The sequence below is a fragment of the Giraffa tippelskirchi genome, chromosome 12 (assembly GCF_054371585.1).
Source record: "Giraffa tippelskirchi isolate mGirTip1 chromosome 12, T2T-mGirTip1v1.2.pri, whole genome shotgun sequence".
In the NCBI taxonomy this organism is placed as follows: Eukaryota; Metazoa; Chordata; class Mammalia; order Artiodactyla; family Giraffidae; genus Giraffa; species Giraffa tippelskirchi.
Genome location: NC_137286.1, coordinates 38168423 through 38183330, shown reverse-complemented (window position 1 = coordinate 38183330; position 14908 = coordinate 38168423). Strand labels below are relative to the sequence as shown.

Below are 14908 nucleotides of genomic sequence, written 5' to 3'. Positions count from 1 at the left end.
CTGAGCCTTCCCTGGTGACATTTCCTTCTGAGCATGTTGTCCTTGGAGATCAGGGTCCCCCTTAGCTGTGGGGATGTTCCACTCTCCTTGCTCAGGAGCCTGTGGGGAGGTCAAAGCTGAGGTCTGAGGAGAGCTGCTTGGCCCTTGACCTTTGTGCCTTCATCCTCCTGGGGTCAGCAGCCTTGGCCTGACCTCCAGGTCATCCAGCCCCCCATGCCCAAGGCTCCATCCTTGTCTTCCTCCCCTACCTTCCCTGCCCTTGGCCACCTGTCTGCCTCACTCTGGGCTGCCTGGTGGGAGTCCTTGACGGGAGCACCAACTTCTGAGAGCAGGGTTGGGTGTCCCCATTCTGCCCACTGCAGCCCCTGTGCAGAGCTGAGTCCCAGTGGCAGGAGAATGGAATTGGGGACCCATAGCAGCTGGACCGAGAAAACATTCAGGTTCAGGGCATGGGAGTTCCAGCTCCTTTATCTTTTAAAAGTGAAAAAACAAAACTCTTCCACTTTGAAACACACACATACACACAAACACACATGATGACAATACATCCGTGTGCCGGTCACTGATTGCACACTTTATATGCCATCCTCCCTCGTGATGCCACAGTGATGCCCATTGCACAGATGATATGAGCAAATTGAGGCCAGGGAGGCTCCCTGCTCGAAGTCACTCTGCTGGTGAGTTTGGGCCCAGATTTGAGTCCAGGCAGCCAGGCTCCAAGATTCCTGCTCTTAAGTAACATTTATCCCGCCTCTCAAGCTTTTTTCCCTTGGTTGCGACAGCAGGTCATGCCGATTGAAAGAAGTTTATAAAACCCTGAAAATAATTTTAAAATATTTAATGAATACCATCTAGGAATTGCTATCAATATTTTGCTGTGTGCCTCCTTAGGTTTTCTCTGCATGTCTGGTACCAAGTCTGCAGTAGTTGCTGTGGTTCCGTTATAGGGATCATCATAGTTAACTGTGTCCTCCTGATAAACCATTTGACACTTTTTATGCCTCTGCACTCTCCATTGCTGAGCATGTATTTCCTTTTAATTAGGAACAAGGGTCACCAGAGTACTGGTAATTTCCCAAGGTCTACTTTAGTAGGATGATTTTAAGTTCCATTAAGAGCGGTCCTCTTCCCTTCCATGTAGACTGGTTCTCATCTTTCAAATGTGGCTGCTCTGAGGTGAAAACGTCTCCTTGGAATTAACCATCCGAGGCATCTGATAGACCTAGATGTTCATGGAGGACGACGCCTGGAACACCTGCGAAGCGGCCACGTGGAACCAGGAGATGGCTGCTGAAACAGAGTAACTGCATTTCTCCCCTGCTAGGTGAAATGGCTCCAGCAACAGGAAGTTAAACGCCGGGTAAAGAGACAGGTGCGAAACGACCCGCAGGCACTTTATTTCAACGATCCCATCTGGTCCAACATGTGGTACATGGTAAGTAGGCCATGGGCCTCTGTCCCCGCCCTGTGTTTCTGAGATGGGTCAGTTCCAGGCAGACGCGCTTCATTTGCGTGTAGAACCCCTATTTCAATGCTGTCAGGCACACGCTTTCTTGTGATTTTCTTTCATTATGTGAGGGTCAGGGGGAAGGGCCCCCGGAACTGGGGAGGGTGGGCGGCACCGTGAGCCGTGGACAGAGCCCCTGAAGGGCGGGGACACCGGGGAGAGCGGTGGGGAGATGGCCGGGCAGGGGTAGGAGGGCGTTGCGTGTACACGTGGCCAGAGCAGGGCAGGAGAGCGATGCAGCCCTCCTCGAGGACTCTTGCTAGGACCAGGAGGAGGAAGGAAGGTCCTGCCCTGTCCTCCCGCGAGCACCACAGCACCTCTGCTGGGCTGGCGGGTCCGTGTCAAGCGTGTCTGTGCCGGGGGCTTTGTGTCTCCTGTGCCTGCAGCACTGTGGTGACAAGAACAGCCGCTGCCGGTCAGAAATGAACGTCCAGGCGGCGTGGAAGCGGGGCTACACGGGAAAGAACGTGGTGGTCACCATCCTGGATGACGGCATAGAGAGAAACCACCCCGACCTGGCCCCAAACTACGTAAGTGAAGTCTCGACACTGGCTCCGAGATGCTCCCCTATGCTGGTCATTACCTGAGACGACGTACAGCATAACCTACTTAAGCCCCGCCCCGCCCCATTACGTCACAGTATGGAAACCGAGCTGGCGGTGCTGGTGAGCCCCGCTGCCCGGAGCCAGGGGTGTGTGAGAGGGTTCCCGGGCACTGATGGGGCCCTGAGAGGCTCAGATGTGTGTGCATGGGTGTGTATGGGGGGTGTCCCCTCTGCACACGTGTCTGTGTGTCTGTTTACCTTCAGCGTGTGGTGTGTGTGTGTGTGTGTGTGTGTGTGTGTGTGTGTGTGTGTGTGTGTGTGATGGTTGTGTGTAGGGACCCTCTGCCTGTTACTCCTCCAATTGTGCAAAGAAGAGAACCTGGCACATGGTAACTTTTGAGAACTGCCTTTGAGGTTCTAAGGCACTTACTTGGGTGCCTGGGTTATGTCAGTCGTCTCATGTTGGTTGGGTAGATGGTTATGCACCCTTAACAATGTCAGTTTTTAAATTTTATCTTCTTAAAACATTTATTAAAGTTGATTTATAATGTATTAATTTTTGCTGTCTGGCAAAGTGACTCAGCTATATATGTGCAAAACATCTTTTCTGTTACGGTTTATCACAGGATATTGAATATAGTTCCCTGCGTTGTATAGTAGGATCTTGTTATTTATCTACTTTATATATACTAGTTTGCAAAGGATGACAGTTTTGAAGTCAACAATCAGGAGAGCTTTTACAACATGTCTTAAAGGAAGATAGATTATACAGATACTATAAATATATAAAGCAAAAACATACGTATTAAAAATATAAGATGAAGGAAATTATGAGGCATAGCTACCGCATGGATGAACCGTGAAGACAGTATCTGGGTCACAAAACGACACACACTGATTGTTACTGAAATCGCAAGTCTGTGTGCCCCACACACAGTGAGGCCCATCAATACTAAACGTTAGACTTTGGCACAGAGAAAAGTTTATTATAGGTTCATACAAGCAGATGGGTGGCTCATGCCCTAAGAATCCCAAAGTTACTGAAAGCTTTCAGCAAGGCCTTTTAAAAGCAAAAGATGAGGGAGGGGTGAGGTTCGTTGTTGCAGACTTCTCTGTGTCAAATCCTTTGTTCTTGAGGTCAGGTGGTCAGGTAATGATGTTCCTGTAAATCTCTACCAGATGAATGTTATTCTCTCTCCTGACAAGAAAGCAAGGTCCCAAGGCACAGCTTTCACCCTTCAAGGTCCCAGTCCTGGCTAAGAGGAGACAGGTCTCAGTTGGCAACTCCCTCAGGGCCATGAGGGAGCCAGGCATCAACCCACTGGCCCTCAGGCTCCTCAGTCTGCCCAAATGGGGAGACCGGGTCCCACAGACTGTGACCCAAACAGATGGCCACTGCTAGTTAGGTCGCAGAGACAGGGATGGGGGAGAGGTTCATGGCTGCTTCAAGGCCTGGGGAAAAGTTAGTGGGTGGCCTTGGCAAGGGCTCTGGAGCCCTGAGGGCCATAGTCTCCAGTCTGCTTCCTGGGCCCCCAGCTCACCAAAGGCTGGGTAAGCTGCAGGGCCTCCAGGAGAAGGCCTGAATCTGCCTCTTACCTCACTCTCCACCTGATGACCACCACACCACTGACCCTTGACTCAATCACTGCACAGTGGTTCCTCAGTGTCAGTTGCTAGTGATCAGGGCCCACTGCAGTACTGACCAATAGCTGAGCAGCACAAATAATGGTCGCTCATTGACAGCTGGCTGCTTGTGGGGCAGGGCTCCTTGAGGCAACAGAGTAATGGCTGAGGAGCCCTGTTGCCTAGTAACAAGGAGCAGAGTAATGGCTGCCTGCTAATCCCACTCTGTTACATGATCTCATGTAGGTGAGGTCCCTGGAGTAGTAGTATTCATAGAGATGGAAAGCAGAGGCGGCTGCCAGGGGCTGGGGAGGGAGGATCAGGACTTAGTGTTTAAGAGGTGCAGAGTTTTGCAAGATAAAGAATCCTGTGGATGGATGGTGCTGGCAGTCACACAAGTCATGGATGTACTTAGCACCATTGAGCTGTAAAAATGGTTAGGGTGGTAAATTTTATGTGTATTCACCATATAATTATATATATGTATAATTGTTGCAGTAAGAGAGTGCCTGACTTGTTTCTGTTTCCGGTTGAGACGTAAAACCAGTAATAAACAAAGTTGTGATACGCTGGGCCACTTCTCTTTGGTCACCAAGGTTTCATTTTTTAGGATTCCTACGCGAGCTATGATGTCAATGGCAACGATTACGATCCGTCTCCACGGTACGATGCCAGCAACGAGAATAAGTACGTCCTGGGTCACCTGCCTGACCCCTACCTGCTTCCTTCTCTCTTGCTGTCCCTGCAGACGGTGGAGCCACCTCACATGGGGACCCTGGCCCGGAGACGGGCTGGGGGCAACTCTCTGCCTCTTGGTGGGGTCTGGGGCTAACCACAAGGAGCCAACCCCACACTGCCTTCCAGGCTCACAGGCTCAATGGGTTTGGCCCCTTCCTGTGTGCTGTCACTCTGCTGGTCAGCTGCAGTGGATATTGGGCCAGCGTTGTTCTTTTTTGCAACATTGTCGGAATATCTCGTGGTCTGCACAGCCAGCTATGTCCAGATCACAGTGTAGTCTCTCGGACCACTTGGTCAGCACCCAAGCCTTCTTGACCCTGTCTTTGACCTCACAAGGGCAGTGGCGGAGGCCCACGTAATGCTGGGGCTGGCTCTGTGGCTCTGTGCAAGTGGGGTGACCTTGCTGAGTCTTGGTGTCTTAGAGACGCCTTGTGTCCTGATGCTTCCTCCTCCGAGGGCTGGGGGCGGGGGTGAGATGACGCGTGAGGGACATACCATTACTGTTCGGTCATTGACATTTGTAATAGAGGGAGTGGGGGTGGTCTGGAGAGACTGGGGGACTTGGCACCATTGGTAGCAGCCCTGGAGATGATGTCCAGTTTCCCAAACCTGCCTGGGTGCTCCTGTCCAGTGTCCATCCAGACCTTCCTCCATCAGCCGGCCCTGTGCACTGGCTCTTCCCCTTCTTCCAGAAGTGTTTAGAGGACAGTGGAAGCCCTTTCTTTCTTTCCCCTGCTGACACAAGGCCTGCAAGGTGTGTCCTCCTCAGTGTTGCCTGTTTTAGTCCATTTGATGCTGAGGTTGGAGTCCCGGTGCCCCAAGGGAGCCCCGCAGGAAGGCTTGGCCAGTGGAGGCAGTCAGCGGGCTGGCCGCAGCGCTCCCGGTGCCCATGGAGGCCTGGCCTCACGTCCCAGGTGCCCTTCCCACTCCATGGCCAGCATGCTGGGGCTGCAGGGCGCAGCAGGCAGGGAGGGACCACCCAGATGTGGCGTGGTGAGTCCCGAGTGGGACCCTGGGCCCATGACTCAGGGACAGCCCCAGCTGCAGGCATACATGGTCCAGAGTGTGGACGGAGGGAGGGCTGCCCCAGGGGCTGACACGGGTCCAGACTGGCTTTAAAGGTGGTTTTGATTCTGAATCAGTGATTCTCATCTCTGACGAACCTTCTCAGAGATGTGCCTGCTGTAGGTGGCAGAGTGGGGTCATTACTGAGGAGAGTGCTGACCTCGGGTCACCTCTTCCTATTCCACCCACTGCTGTTGAGTGTTCCGTGTCCAGCCCTCCTCTTTGCTCTCTGCTGGAATGGCTGTGGAAAGGTGTGTGTGGGGAGGGGTCTACCCAGGGTGAGCACGGGGCAGGGAGAGGGTTCAGGGGACAGAATCTAAGCCTTTGTTTGTTCTTATTTCATCTCTGCAGCCAGGCCGGCATCTGCACTGTGCTGCCAGTCAGGGGGACGCAGAGCTTGGGGGGTGGGATGCTGAGGCCGTGGGTGCCCAGCAGAGTCCAAGCCTGATACAGGTGCATCACATCTGCAGGGCAGCCTGTGGGGTGCGTGGATGGCCCAGCAATGATGGGGAGGGATGGGGGACAGCCTCACTGTCCCCCAGCTTAGGAACAATGGCTCTTCTCGCAGGAGGGTCCTGACACGGGGGCGCACAGATGGCCCAGCAGTTATGGGGAAAATTGAGGGAGGACCTCAGCATCCCTAGCTTAGGGTCCTGATTGCCTTCTCTCCTTCCCGCAGACACGGCACTCGCTGTGCAGGAGAAGTCGCCGCCTCCGCCAACAACTCCTACTGCATTGTAGGGGTTGCATACAATGCCAAGATTGGAGGTGAGGCCCAAGTGCTCTGCCAAGGGGCTCAGGCTGGCCTGGGTGTGGGGCACAGTCCCCTGCAGGTCTGGGCAGCTGCACTCCCCATGGCCTTGGACCCAGTCGGATCCTGGGCCTCACCTCACACTGCCTGGGGCCTGAAAAGCCTCCGTGTGTGCTGGTGTCTGGCCCCTGAGTCACCGCTGTCAAGCTGACTGCTCCTAAGAGGCTGCTGGGTCCTGCTGCTGGCCTTCCTGGGCTTGCCATTCATTCTCCCAACAGGATTTATGGTTTTCACCTGAGAGGAAGCCTAACGTTGGTCCCAACTCCTGCCCTAGCCTCCTGGCCCACTGTTCCTGCCCCTCAGCTTTAGCCAGAGGACATTTGTCACAGTGACCCGCAGACATGCCTGGTCTCCCCTGTTTATTATGGACTTGTAGCATTCATGTCACCCCAAAAGCCTCCCTGCCTCCCTTTTGGGTCAGTCCACCCATGACTTACAGTTGCCCACACCCAACTGTGCTTCCATGGAGTCTCTCGAAGCTGGATGCTCCCGCCTTATTCTCCAGGGGGTCAGCCTTCCAGGGCCCTGTAGGGAACACTACCTGACCCGGGATATCTCTGGCTCTGTTGTTTATTTTCTCCATTGGAGAGTCAGGCTTCTCTTGGTAGCATGGGGCTTTAAGAGCAGAGAGTCACACAGCTTACTCTCGCCTCCTCCGCCCAAGCCTGGCACTTCGTCATTTCAGAATGGCAGAGGGTCATTCAGCATGTCCTCTGCAGTGTCTCATAGGTGCATGTGGCTGAACTGGCACTGAGCAGATGTGTGCCGGGCCTGAATGGTCCCCGACCATCCACTTGGCCTCAGGACACTGCGTCCTCACCTGTGGCTCTGGCCCTTGGTCTGGAAGTGCTCATATGCACGCCAGTGGCTGTGCTGGGTGCCTCCTTCCCATGGCATGGCCTTCTCTGCTGCTTTTCCTTTATGAAGGGGCTGTAGCTCCTTCAGCTCTATGATGAGCAGTGAAAGGTGGGGAGGTTGGGCCAGGGGTTCTATGGGTCACTCAGTCCTTGGGGAGCTTCTTGAGTTTTGAGAAAAGGCTCCCAGCTTTCACTTAATGAGGACTCTCCACCTGCCCTTTCCCTGGAAACCTTTGAAGTGGCTGGGACTTGTCAGTCTGTGACATCATTAACCACCAAGGGCATGTCCTGCAAAGAACAGATCAGAGGACTGTCACCTGACCTTACTCCATCATAGACAGTTCTTTTATGTTGAGATGTGTAAGTTCTCCCTGGAGCCTTTGATGAATGAAGACCCATGAGAAGTCTCCCTGACTGACCTGGATACCAGTTGAATTCCCACCACCAACTGCCTCTGTGTCCTGGGACAACAGGTGTAAACTCTCTGTGACGAGGGGTGGGGTTGCCATGGAGATGGGGTCGGGGTATTGGCATTGACCCAGGGAACCTATGACAGCCATGTCTCCAGAGCTGCTGCACACAGCATCAGCCTCTCCACCCTCTTCCCAACCCTCCCTCCAAGCCCACCCTGGACAGGGAGCCTTCAGGCACCCTAACACAGCCTCCCTCTCCACGTGCTGGCACCAAGCAGGGAACTTCTCTGAGACACCCTGGTGTGTCTGTGAGCTCTACCTTTTTATATCTTTTCTATTTCTAAAGTTGTTCAAGAGATTAAAGTGTATATCCTAACTAACTCCAATCTACATGGAGTTAATATTGTACAACTTCATGTATAGTATATGAACCTAAAACATTACTTGAGTTCACACTTAGTGTCATCTTTTATGCTGCTGTTTTTATGTTTTCATATTTTATAAAGCCAGTGTTTATTCTTGCTGTAAACAGTTGGCTTGTGAAAAGAAATATACTTACCTGCATGTTTACCCTTTCTTATTTTCTAGCTTCATATTCCTTCTGTCTGGTTTCAATTTTTCTCCAGCCTGAGAATTCCTTTTACTGTTTTAGTATTTCTTGAAGTGTAGGTATGCTGGTGAGAAATCATCTCAGCTTTTATCTGAATTTCATCTTCTTTGAGATAAGTTTTGGTGAACATAGAATCCTGGGGTGACATGGTTCTCTCTCAGCCCTTTAAAGATGCTCTTCCATTGTCACTGGCATTCATTGTTTCTGATGATGAGTTGGTTGTCATCCTTATTGTTGTTCCCCTCTATGTAATGTGATTTGTTTCTCTGGCTACTTTTATTTAACCAGAGTAAATATTTAGTAAATATTTCATTATTTACTTTTATTTATTTAGTATTTTTTTCTTCTCTATGCTTTGTCTATGATGACTCCAATGGCCCTTGGTGTAATTTCTTTCATAGTTATCCACCTTGGGGTTTGCTGTGCTTCTTAGTGGGTTGTTTGTTTATTCTTTCTTTTTCTAAATGAAATTTGGAAAAATTTCTGTCAGTGTTTCTTTAAATATCTTTTGCAGTCCTGTTTTCTCTCTTCTCTTTGGACATCAGTTATAGCTATTATATTGCTTGATATATCTCACAGGTTAAAGCTGTATTTATTTTTTAAATCTTTTTTTTTTGTGTGCTTCAGATTTGATAATTTCTTTTGCACTAATTTCTTCAAGTTCACCAATCCTTCCTTTTGTTGTGTCCAATCCATTGTTTCTACCCAATGATTTTTTTCCTTTTTCTTTCCTACTCAAATATTGTGCTTTTCTGTTCTTTGATGTCCATGTGGCTATTTTTTCACTATTTCCAAATCTTTTCTGACATTCTCTTTCTCTTCATCCATTATACCTATATTTTATTTTGGATTCTTTAACATATTTAAAACCCTAATGCTGGGTAGGATTGGGGGTGGGAGGAGAAGGGGATGACAGAGGATGAGATGGTTGGATGACATCACTAACTCGATGAACATGGGTTTGGGTAGACTCCGGGAGTTGGTGATAGACAGAGAGGCCTGGCGTGCTGCAATTCATGGGGTCGCAGAGAGTCGGACACGACTGAGCAACTGAACTGAACTGAACATATTTATGAGTTACTTTACAGTCTTTTGTACTGATTCCAATAGCTTGGTCATATGCGGGTATGTTTCTACTTTTAAAATTGAAGTGTAGTTGATTTGCAGTGTTTCAGGTATACATCAAAGTGGTTCATATATATAATATATATACATGTATCTTCAGATTTTTTCCATTATAGATTATTACAAAATATTGAAGATAGTGTTGTATAGTATGTCCTTGTTATTTATCTGTTTTATATATAATATGTGTCTGTTATTCCCAAATTTAATTCAGACAAAGACACATATATGATATCACTTTATGTGGAGTTTATAAAAACAGTGATACAAGTGAACTTACCTGCAAAACAGAAATAGACTTACAGACATAGCCACAGAGAAGCTTCTGGTTACCAAAGGGAAGTGAAGGATAAATTGGGAATGTGGGTATGTTTCTAATCATTGATTTTTCTTTTTACAATGTGCAATATACTCCTGTTTCTTTGCACATGTCTAGTAAATTTTTATTGTACACTGGACATTATTCCACTATATTGTAGGGACTCTTGTTTCTGTTATCCCTGAATACAATTGAATGTTTTTCTTGCTGTCAGTTCAGTTTTTCATTTTGTAATGACTCATCTGTTCTGATTTGCCCTTTGCCTTAGAGGAAATCCTTTAGCTCAAGAACAGTCTTTTCTCTTAAATGTTGTTGTTTAGCTCAAGCACAGTCTTTACTCTAAGATGTTATTGTTGTTCAGTCGCTAAGGATAGTGTGACTCTTTTAGTATTTCAGTGGAAACACTGAAGCGTTTAACCAGAATTTCTAAGTTGGCAAGGTTCAAGCTCCAAGTTGACTGCCATGCCCCCGCAGTGGCAGCAACTGGAGTATCTGCTCACTCATTCAACCTCCCCCATTCCTCTCTACCTGGGGTTCTTAGAGACTTGCCCAGATGTGTTCCTTGGAGGGCTTAGCTGAATATCTGAGAGAAGTTTATGTATGTCTTCTTCTCTAGCTCTCTGCTTTCTAGGATTTCTCTCAATTTCCAGCTTCTCTAACAGTTCCAGACTCAATCCCACAGCTCCCCAGTAGAATAAGATTGCATTTTCCTGATTGAGTTCTAGCTTCTTTGTATTAAGAGACATGAGGAGTTCCCTCAGAGGAAAATTGTTATGCTGCTGCTGCTGCTGCTAAATCGCTTTAGTCGTGTCCGATTCTGTGCGACCCTATAGATGGCAGCCCATGAGGCTCCACCGTCCCTGGGATTCTCCAGGCAAGAATACTGGAGTGGGTTGCCATTTCCTTCTCCAATGCATGAAAGTGAAAAGGGAAAGTGAAGTCGCTCAGTCATGTCCAACTCCTCTCGACCCCATGGACTGTAGCTCACCAGGCTCCTCTGTCCATGGGATTTCCCAGGCAAGAGCACTGGAGTGGGTTGCCATTGCCTTCTCCAAATTGTTATGAACCTGCATCATACCCAGTACGGTTGCTCTTTTAACAGCTGAATCAACTGCTTCTGCCTTCTTCTGGTTGCTTTCCAGTGCCCTTAAAAAGTTCGTGCCCTTAAAAAGTTCTTGCTTTCTTAAGTCTTTAGTCCAGAGTTTATAATTATTATTTTTAAAAGAGTTAGTGTGATAGAAGCTACTCTGCCTTTATTGGAATTAACACTTGTGGTTTCTATCTCTTTACCAAGTAGATGGTGTATTCCCTGGTGGCTCAGATGGTAAAGAATCCACCTGCAATGCAGGAGACCTGGGTTCAATCCCTGGATTGGGAAGATCTCCTGGAGGAGGGCATGGCAACCCACTCCAGTATTATTGCCTGGAGAATCCCCATGAACAGAGGAGCCTGGCAGGCTCCATGGGGTCACAAAGAGTCGGACACAACTGAGTGACTAAGCACAACACTTGCTGCATGGTAGTTACTCCAGCAAACATCTGTGATCTAGCACAGACAGTGGACTAACTAAGTGATTCCAGCTGAGGGTCACTCATGAGGTTGGCTGTGATTGTCATCTGAGGGCTCGCTGGTGGCTGGAGTATCCACTTCCAGGACAGGTCACTTGTTTGGTTGTTGGCTGGAGTCCTCCGTCCCCTGCTGACTGTTGGCAGGAGGCCTAGCTTCCTCCTCATGTGTACTCTCCATGGGGTTACCAGAGTGCCTGCAGCATGGTACCTAGCTTCTCTCACTGCAGGTGATTCAGAGAACCAGCAGGAAACAGCAGTGCTTTTTATGATATGGTCTTAGAAGTCACACACGGTCAGTTCAGTCACACTCTGTTCTTTAGAAATGAACCCAACATATACTCAAGAGGAGAGACATTAGGCTGCATCTGTTGAATGAAAAAGTGTCAAAGAATTGTGGGTATGGTTTAAAATTACCACAGATGGGCTCCTAAAAGTTTACTATATATTTATACAAATGGAGTAATTTTTTTCTACCAACTTTCTTTGTAGAATTGCATGTTTCTTACATGTTTTATCACAGAAAAATAAATGGAATAAAAAGTGGCACTGTCCAAATTATATCTTTAAAATAATATGCTTGCTTGCTAACAAGTCAAAATAACTCCACAATGTATATAATGCTTTATCAAAGTACAAAGGAGGACAAGGAAGGTAAAATATCATCTGGAACCTGGTGAAAACAGAAATAACCAGTACTTAGTTCTTTCTACATCGTAGGCACTGATGAGGTATCTGTGTGTAATGTCTTACGTAATCTCTACAGAGCACTTTGTCATTGATGCTGCTTTTGTCATTTCACAGATGAGGGCCAGCCAGCTCTTAGCCTCTGCTCTTACAAAAATGCAATGCAGAGACCTGGGTTTGATCCCTGGGTCAGGAAGATCCCCTGAGAAGGAAATGGCAACCCACTCCAGTATTCTTGCCTGGAGAATCCCATGAGCAGAGAAGCATGGCAGGTTAGAGTGCATGGCGTCACAAAGAGTCGGACACAACTGAGCGGCTGACACTAACCCTTTAAAGCATATTTACTAAGTATGGATAGATGGATGAATGGATGGATGGATGGACAATGTTTTTTTTTAACTTTTGATTGTACCATGTAGATGGTTCCTGAGACATGATGGCTTGACTTAAGATTTTTCAACTTAACCATGATGTGAAAGTGATACATCAAAGTAGAAACCCTAGTTTGAGTTTTGAATTTTGCTCCTTTTTGGAGCTAGCAATATTCCATACAGAATTCTCTCATGGCGCTGGGCAGTGGGAGCCTCGGCTTCTAGTCAGTCACGGAGTCACAAGGGTGAACAGCTGACATATGTACAACCGTTGTTTCTTCACTTTTGGTACAGTATTCAGTAAATTACAGGAGATATTCAGTGCTTTATTATAAAATAAGCTTTGCCGTAGGTGATTTGCCCAACTGTAGGCTAATGTGAGTGTTCTGAAAATCTTCAAGGTAGGCTGGGTAAGCTATGATGTTTGTTGGGTAGGTATGTTAAATGCATTTTTGACTTAAACCTGTCCTAAGTTGAGAACATTTTACGAGACTGTAACCCTATCATAAGTCAAGGAAGATCTGTACTTGTATTTAGTAAAATATACTAAGTTTAATTTTATGCAAACTTACTACAAGAGAAACCAAGTAAAACTGAATATTCCTGAACTTTAGATTTAATTTTATGTTTAATTATATTTGTTTAGTGTTTAACTTTATGCTTGCTTTATTTGATTTATGTGCATTGAATAGAAGAAAAAGAAATCAGCTTAAGGGGAAGAAATTGCTGAACTTCACATAAATATTTCCTTATGTGAAGAAATGACATATTTTCTCAAATATCTATATTTTATTTAAAAAAAATGTCCCAGGATTGTGACAGCCTTTAAAGATGCCAGGGTTAATTTGTTGTTACATATATTTCCCATACTGAGTAATAAGCACTCACTTCAGCTTGTTCTCACTTCACCCCACACCTCAATTTTAGTTCTTTTTTTAAATATTGTTTTTACATTGTCAAGGTTCAATATTAGTCATCCGTCATTATGATTCTCACAGTTTTTTTGTCTTGGGTCCCCACCATCATTTTCAGTACAGCCTTTTCACTCCTGAGTAATTTAATTTGATTCATCTCTTAATTCACTAGACTTTGCCACCGATTAACTTTTTCAAGCTGGAAGAGGGCATAGCAGCCCCCTCTGGTAGTCTTGCCTGGAGAATCCCATGGACAGAGGAGCCTGGTGGGCTACAATCCATAGAGTCACAAAGGGTTGGACATGACTGAAGCGACTTAGCACACACGCAACTTTTTCAAGAAAGGCTAACAGGTGCTGTTTTCTTTCATCTTTGGGAAGTTCTGGAGGTGGCCTTTGCACCTGAGTTATACCTTTAATGTATGCAGCCTTATGGAACTTGATAAACATCACCTGCTTGTCTTCTGGATCTACTGTTGCTTGGGAAAGTTTGAAGTCAGCCTAAATCCTTCTCCTTGTAGGTGACTTGACTTTGGGGCTTGGATTGTTGTTGCTCTTCAGTCGCTAAGTCATGTCAAACTCCTTGTGACCCCATGGACTGCAGCACTCCAGGCTTCTCTGTCTTTCACTGTCTCCTGGAGTTTGCTCAAACTCATGTCCATTGAGTCAATGATGCCATCCAACCATCTCATCTCATCCTCTGTCATCCACTTCTCCTTCTGCCCTCGATCTTTCCAGCATCAGAGTCTTTTCCAATGAGTCAGCTCTTTGCATGAGGTGGCCAAAGTATTGGAGTCCCAGCCTCAGCACAGTCCCTCCAGTGAATACTCAGGGTTGGTGAGCCTCCTTTACACTGGAAGTCCAGCCCCTGTGGGACTACCTCTGGCTGAGGCTTCTGCAGCAGCTGTTCCAGGGATGCAGCAGCCTCAAAAAGGTCCGAGTGTTTTCAATTTTAGGCAAATTTTCTTCTGTTATGATTTTTGAATATTTTTAGCTATATACGTTCAGTTTTATGCTTCTTGTGAACCACTTATATGTGTATCGGATCTGTATTTCCTGGTTTCTGTATCTCTTTCTGTTCATATTTAACTTAATTCTTTTCTGTTTTATTTTCCTCAGTTTTTATCCGGCTCTTGTTCTACGTCTCTGACTGTTTAACCAGTGCCTTCTTTTTCCCACACTTTTTCTAGTGTGGCTTTCATTTCTGAAGATGTTAAGCTATCTCCATCTGTTTCTTTCCTCAGGGTAACACACTTTGGTCTTCTTTCTTTTGACTTGTTTTCACTTCATTGAATCCTTATGTCTCTTTGAGCCCTTGCTTCATGGAGAAATCATGTTTTCTTTAAATTTTGGATATGATAGAACAATGCCTGCTTATACTTTTCATCATTTTCTTCCCTTGTCGTACCCCTTTTCCCTTATGTTTTACAGCATTGTTGTGGAGGTGTCAGGCTGGTCACTTTCTGATTTTGATTAGTGACTGGCTGGAGAAGATCAAGGTCTTTCTTCCTAGGCTAGTAAGATGCTAAAACAGAAAGGAAGAGAATTGGGGCGTGAGCTGGGCTGGAGGCACTGGGGACCCGGGTTGTCCTCTCCTGCCAGTCCAGTGCCTCTTAGAGGCCGCTCCACTCACCAGGGAAGTAGCATCAATTCATCACATGCTGACTCAGCAGGGTTGCGGCAGTGCTGACGATCACTTTTTCTCCTACAACAAATCAGGCCACAGAAACGGCCTGTTTTTGGAAAGTTGATGTGTCTGT

The 14908-nt window shown here is 47.1% G+C and overlaps 1 protein-coding gene and 1 long non-coding RNA gene across 17 annotated transcripts in view; one reads left to right on the top strand and one right to left on the bottom strand.

Moving 5' to 3' along the window:
- The window catches only part of PCSK6 (proprotein convertase subtilisin/kexin type 6), a 208113-nt gene that overhangs the window by 103619 nt on the left and 89586 nt on the right, over window positions 1-14908 (top strand). For 15 of the 16 annotated variants that reach the window (XR_014070285.1, XR_014070284.1, XR_014070287.1 and 12 more), the window contains 4 exons: window positions 1325-1435; window positions 1894-2037; window positions 4285-4361; window positions 6157-6245. Coding sequence is in view for 8 of the 16 variants with exons in the window: in XM_081546615.1 (XP_081402741.1) it covers window positions 1325-1435; window positions 1894-2037; window positions 4285-4361; window positions 6157-6245 (421 nt within the window). In the remaining 8 variants the exon portion in view is untranslated. Of the gene's footprint in view, window positions 1-1141; window positions 1436-1893; window positions 2038-4284; window positions 4362-6156; window positions 6246-14908 lie in introns of all 16 variants that reach the window. The other variant, XM_081546621.1, reaches the window with a different exon arrangement.
- Window positions 3017-4693, bottom strand: LOC145528339 (uncharacterized). The gene is made up of 2 exons (XR_014070304.1): window positions 3648-4693; window positions 3017-3307 (listed from the first exon to the last, which is right to left on the bottom strand). It is a non-coding gene; the product is annotated as an uncharacterized LOC145528339 (long non-coding RNA).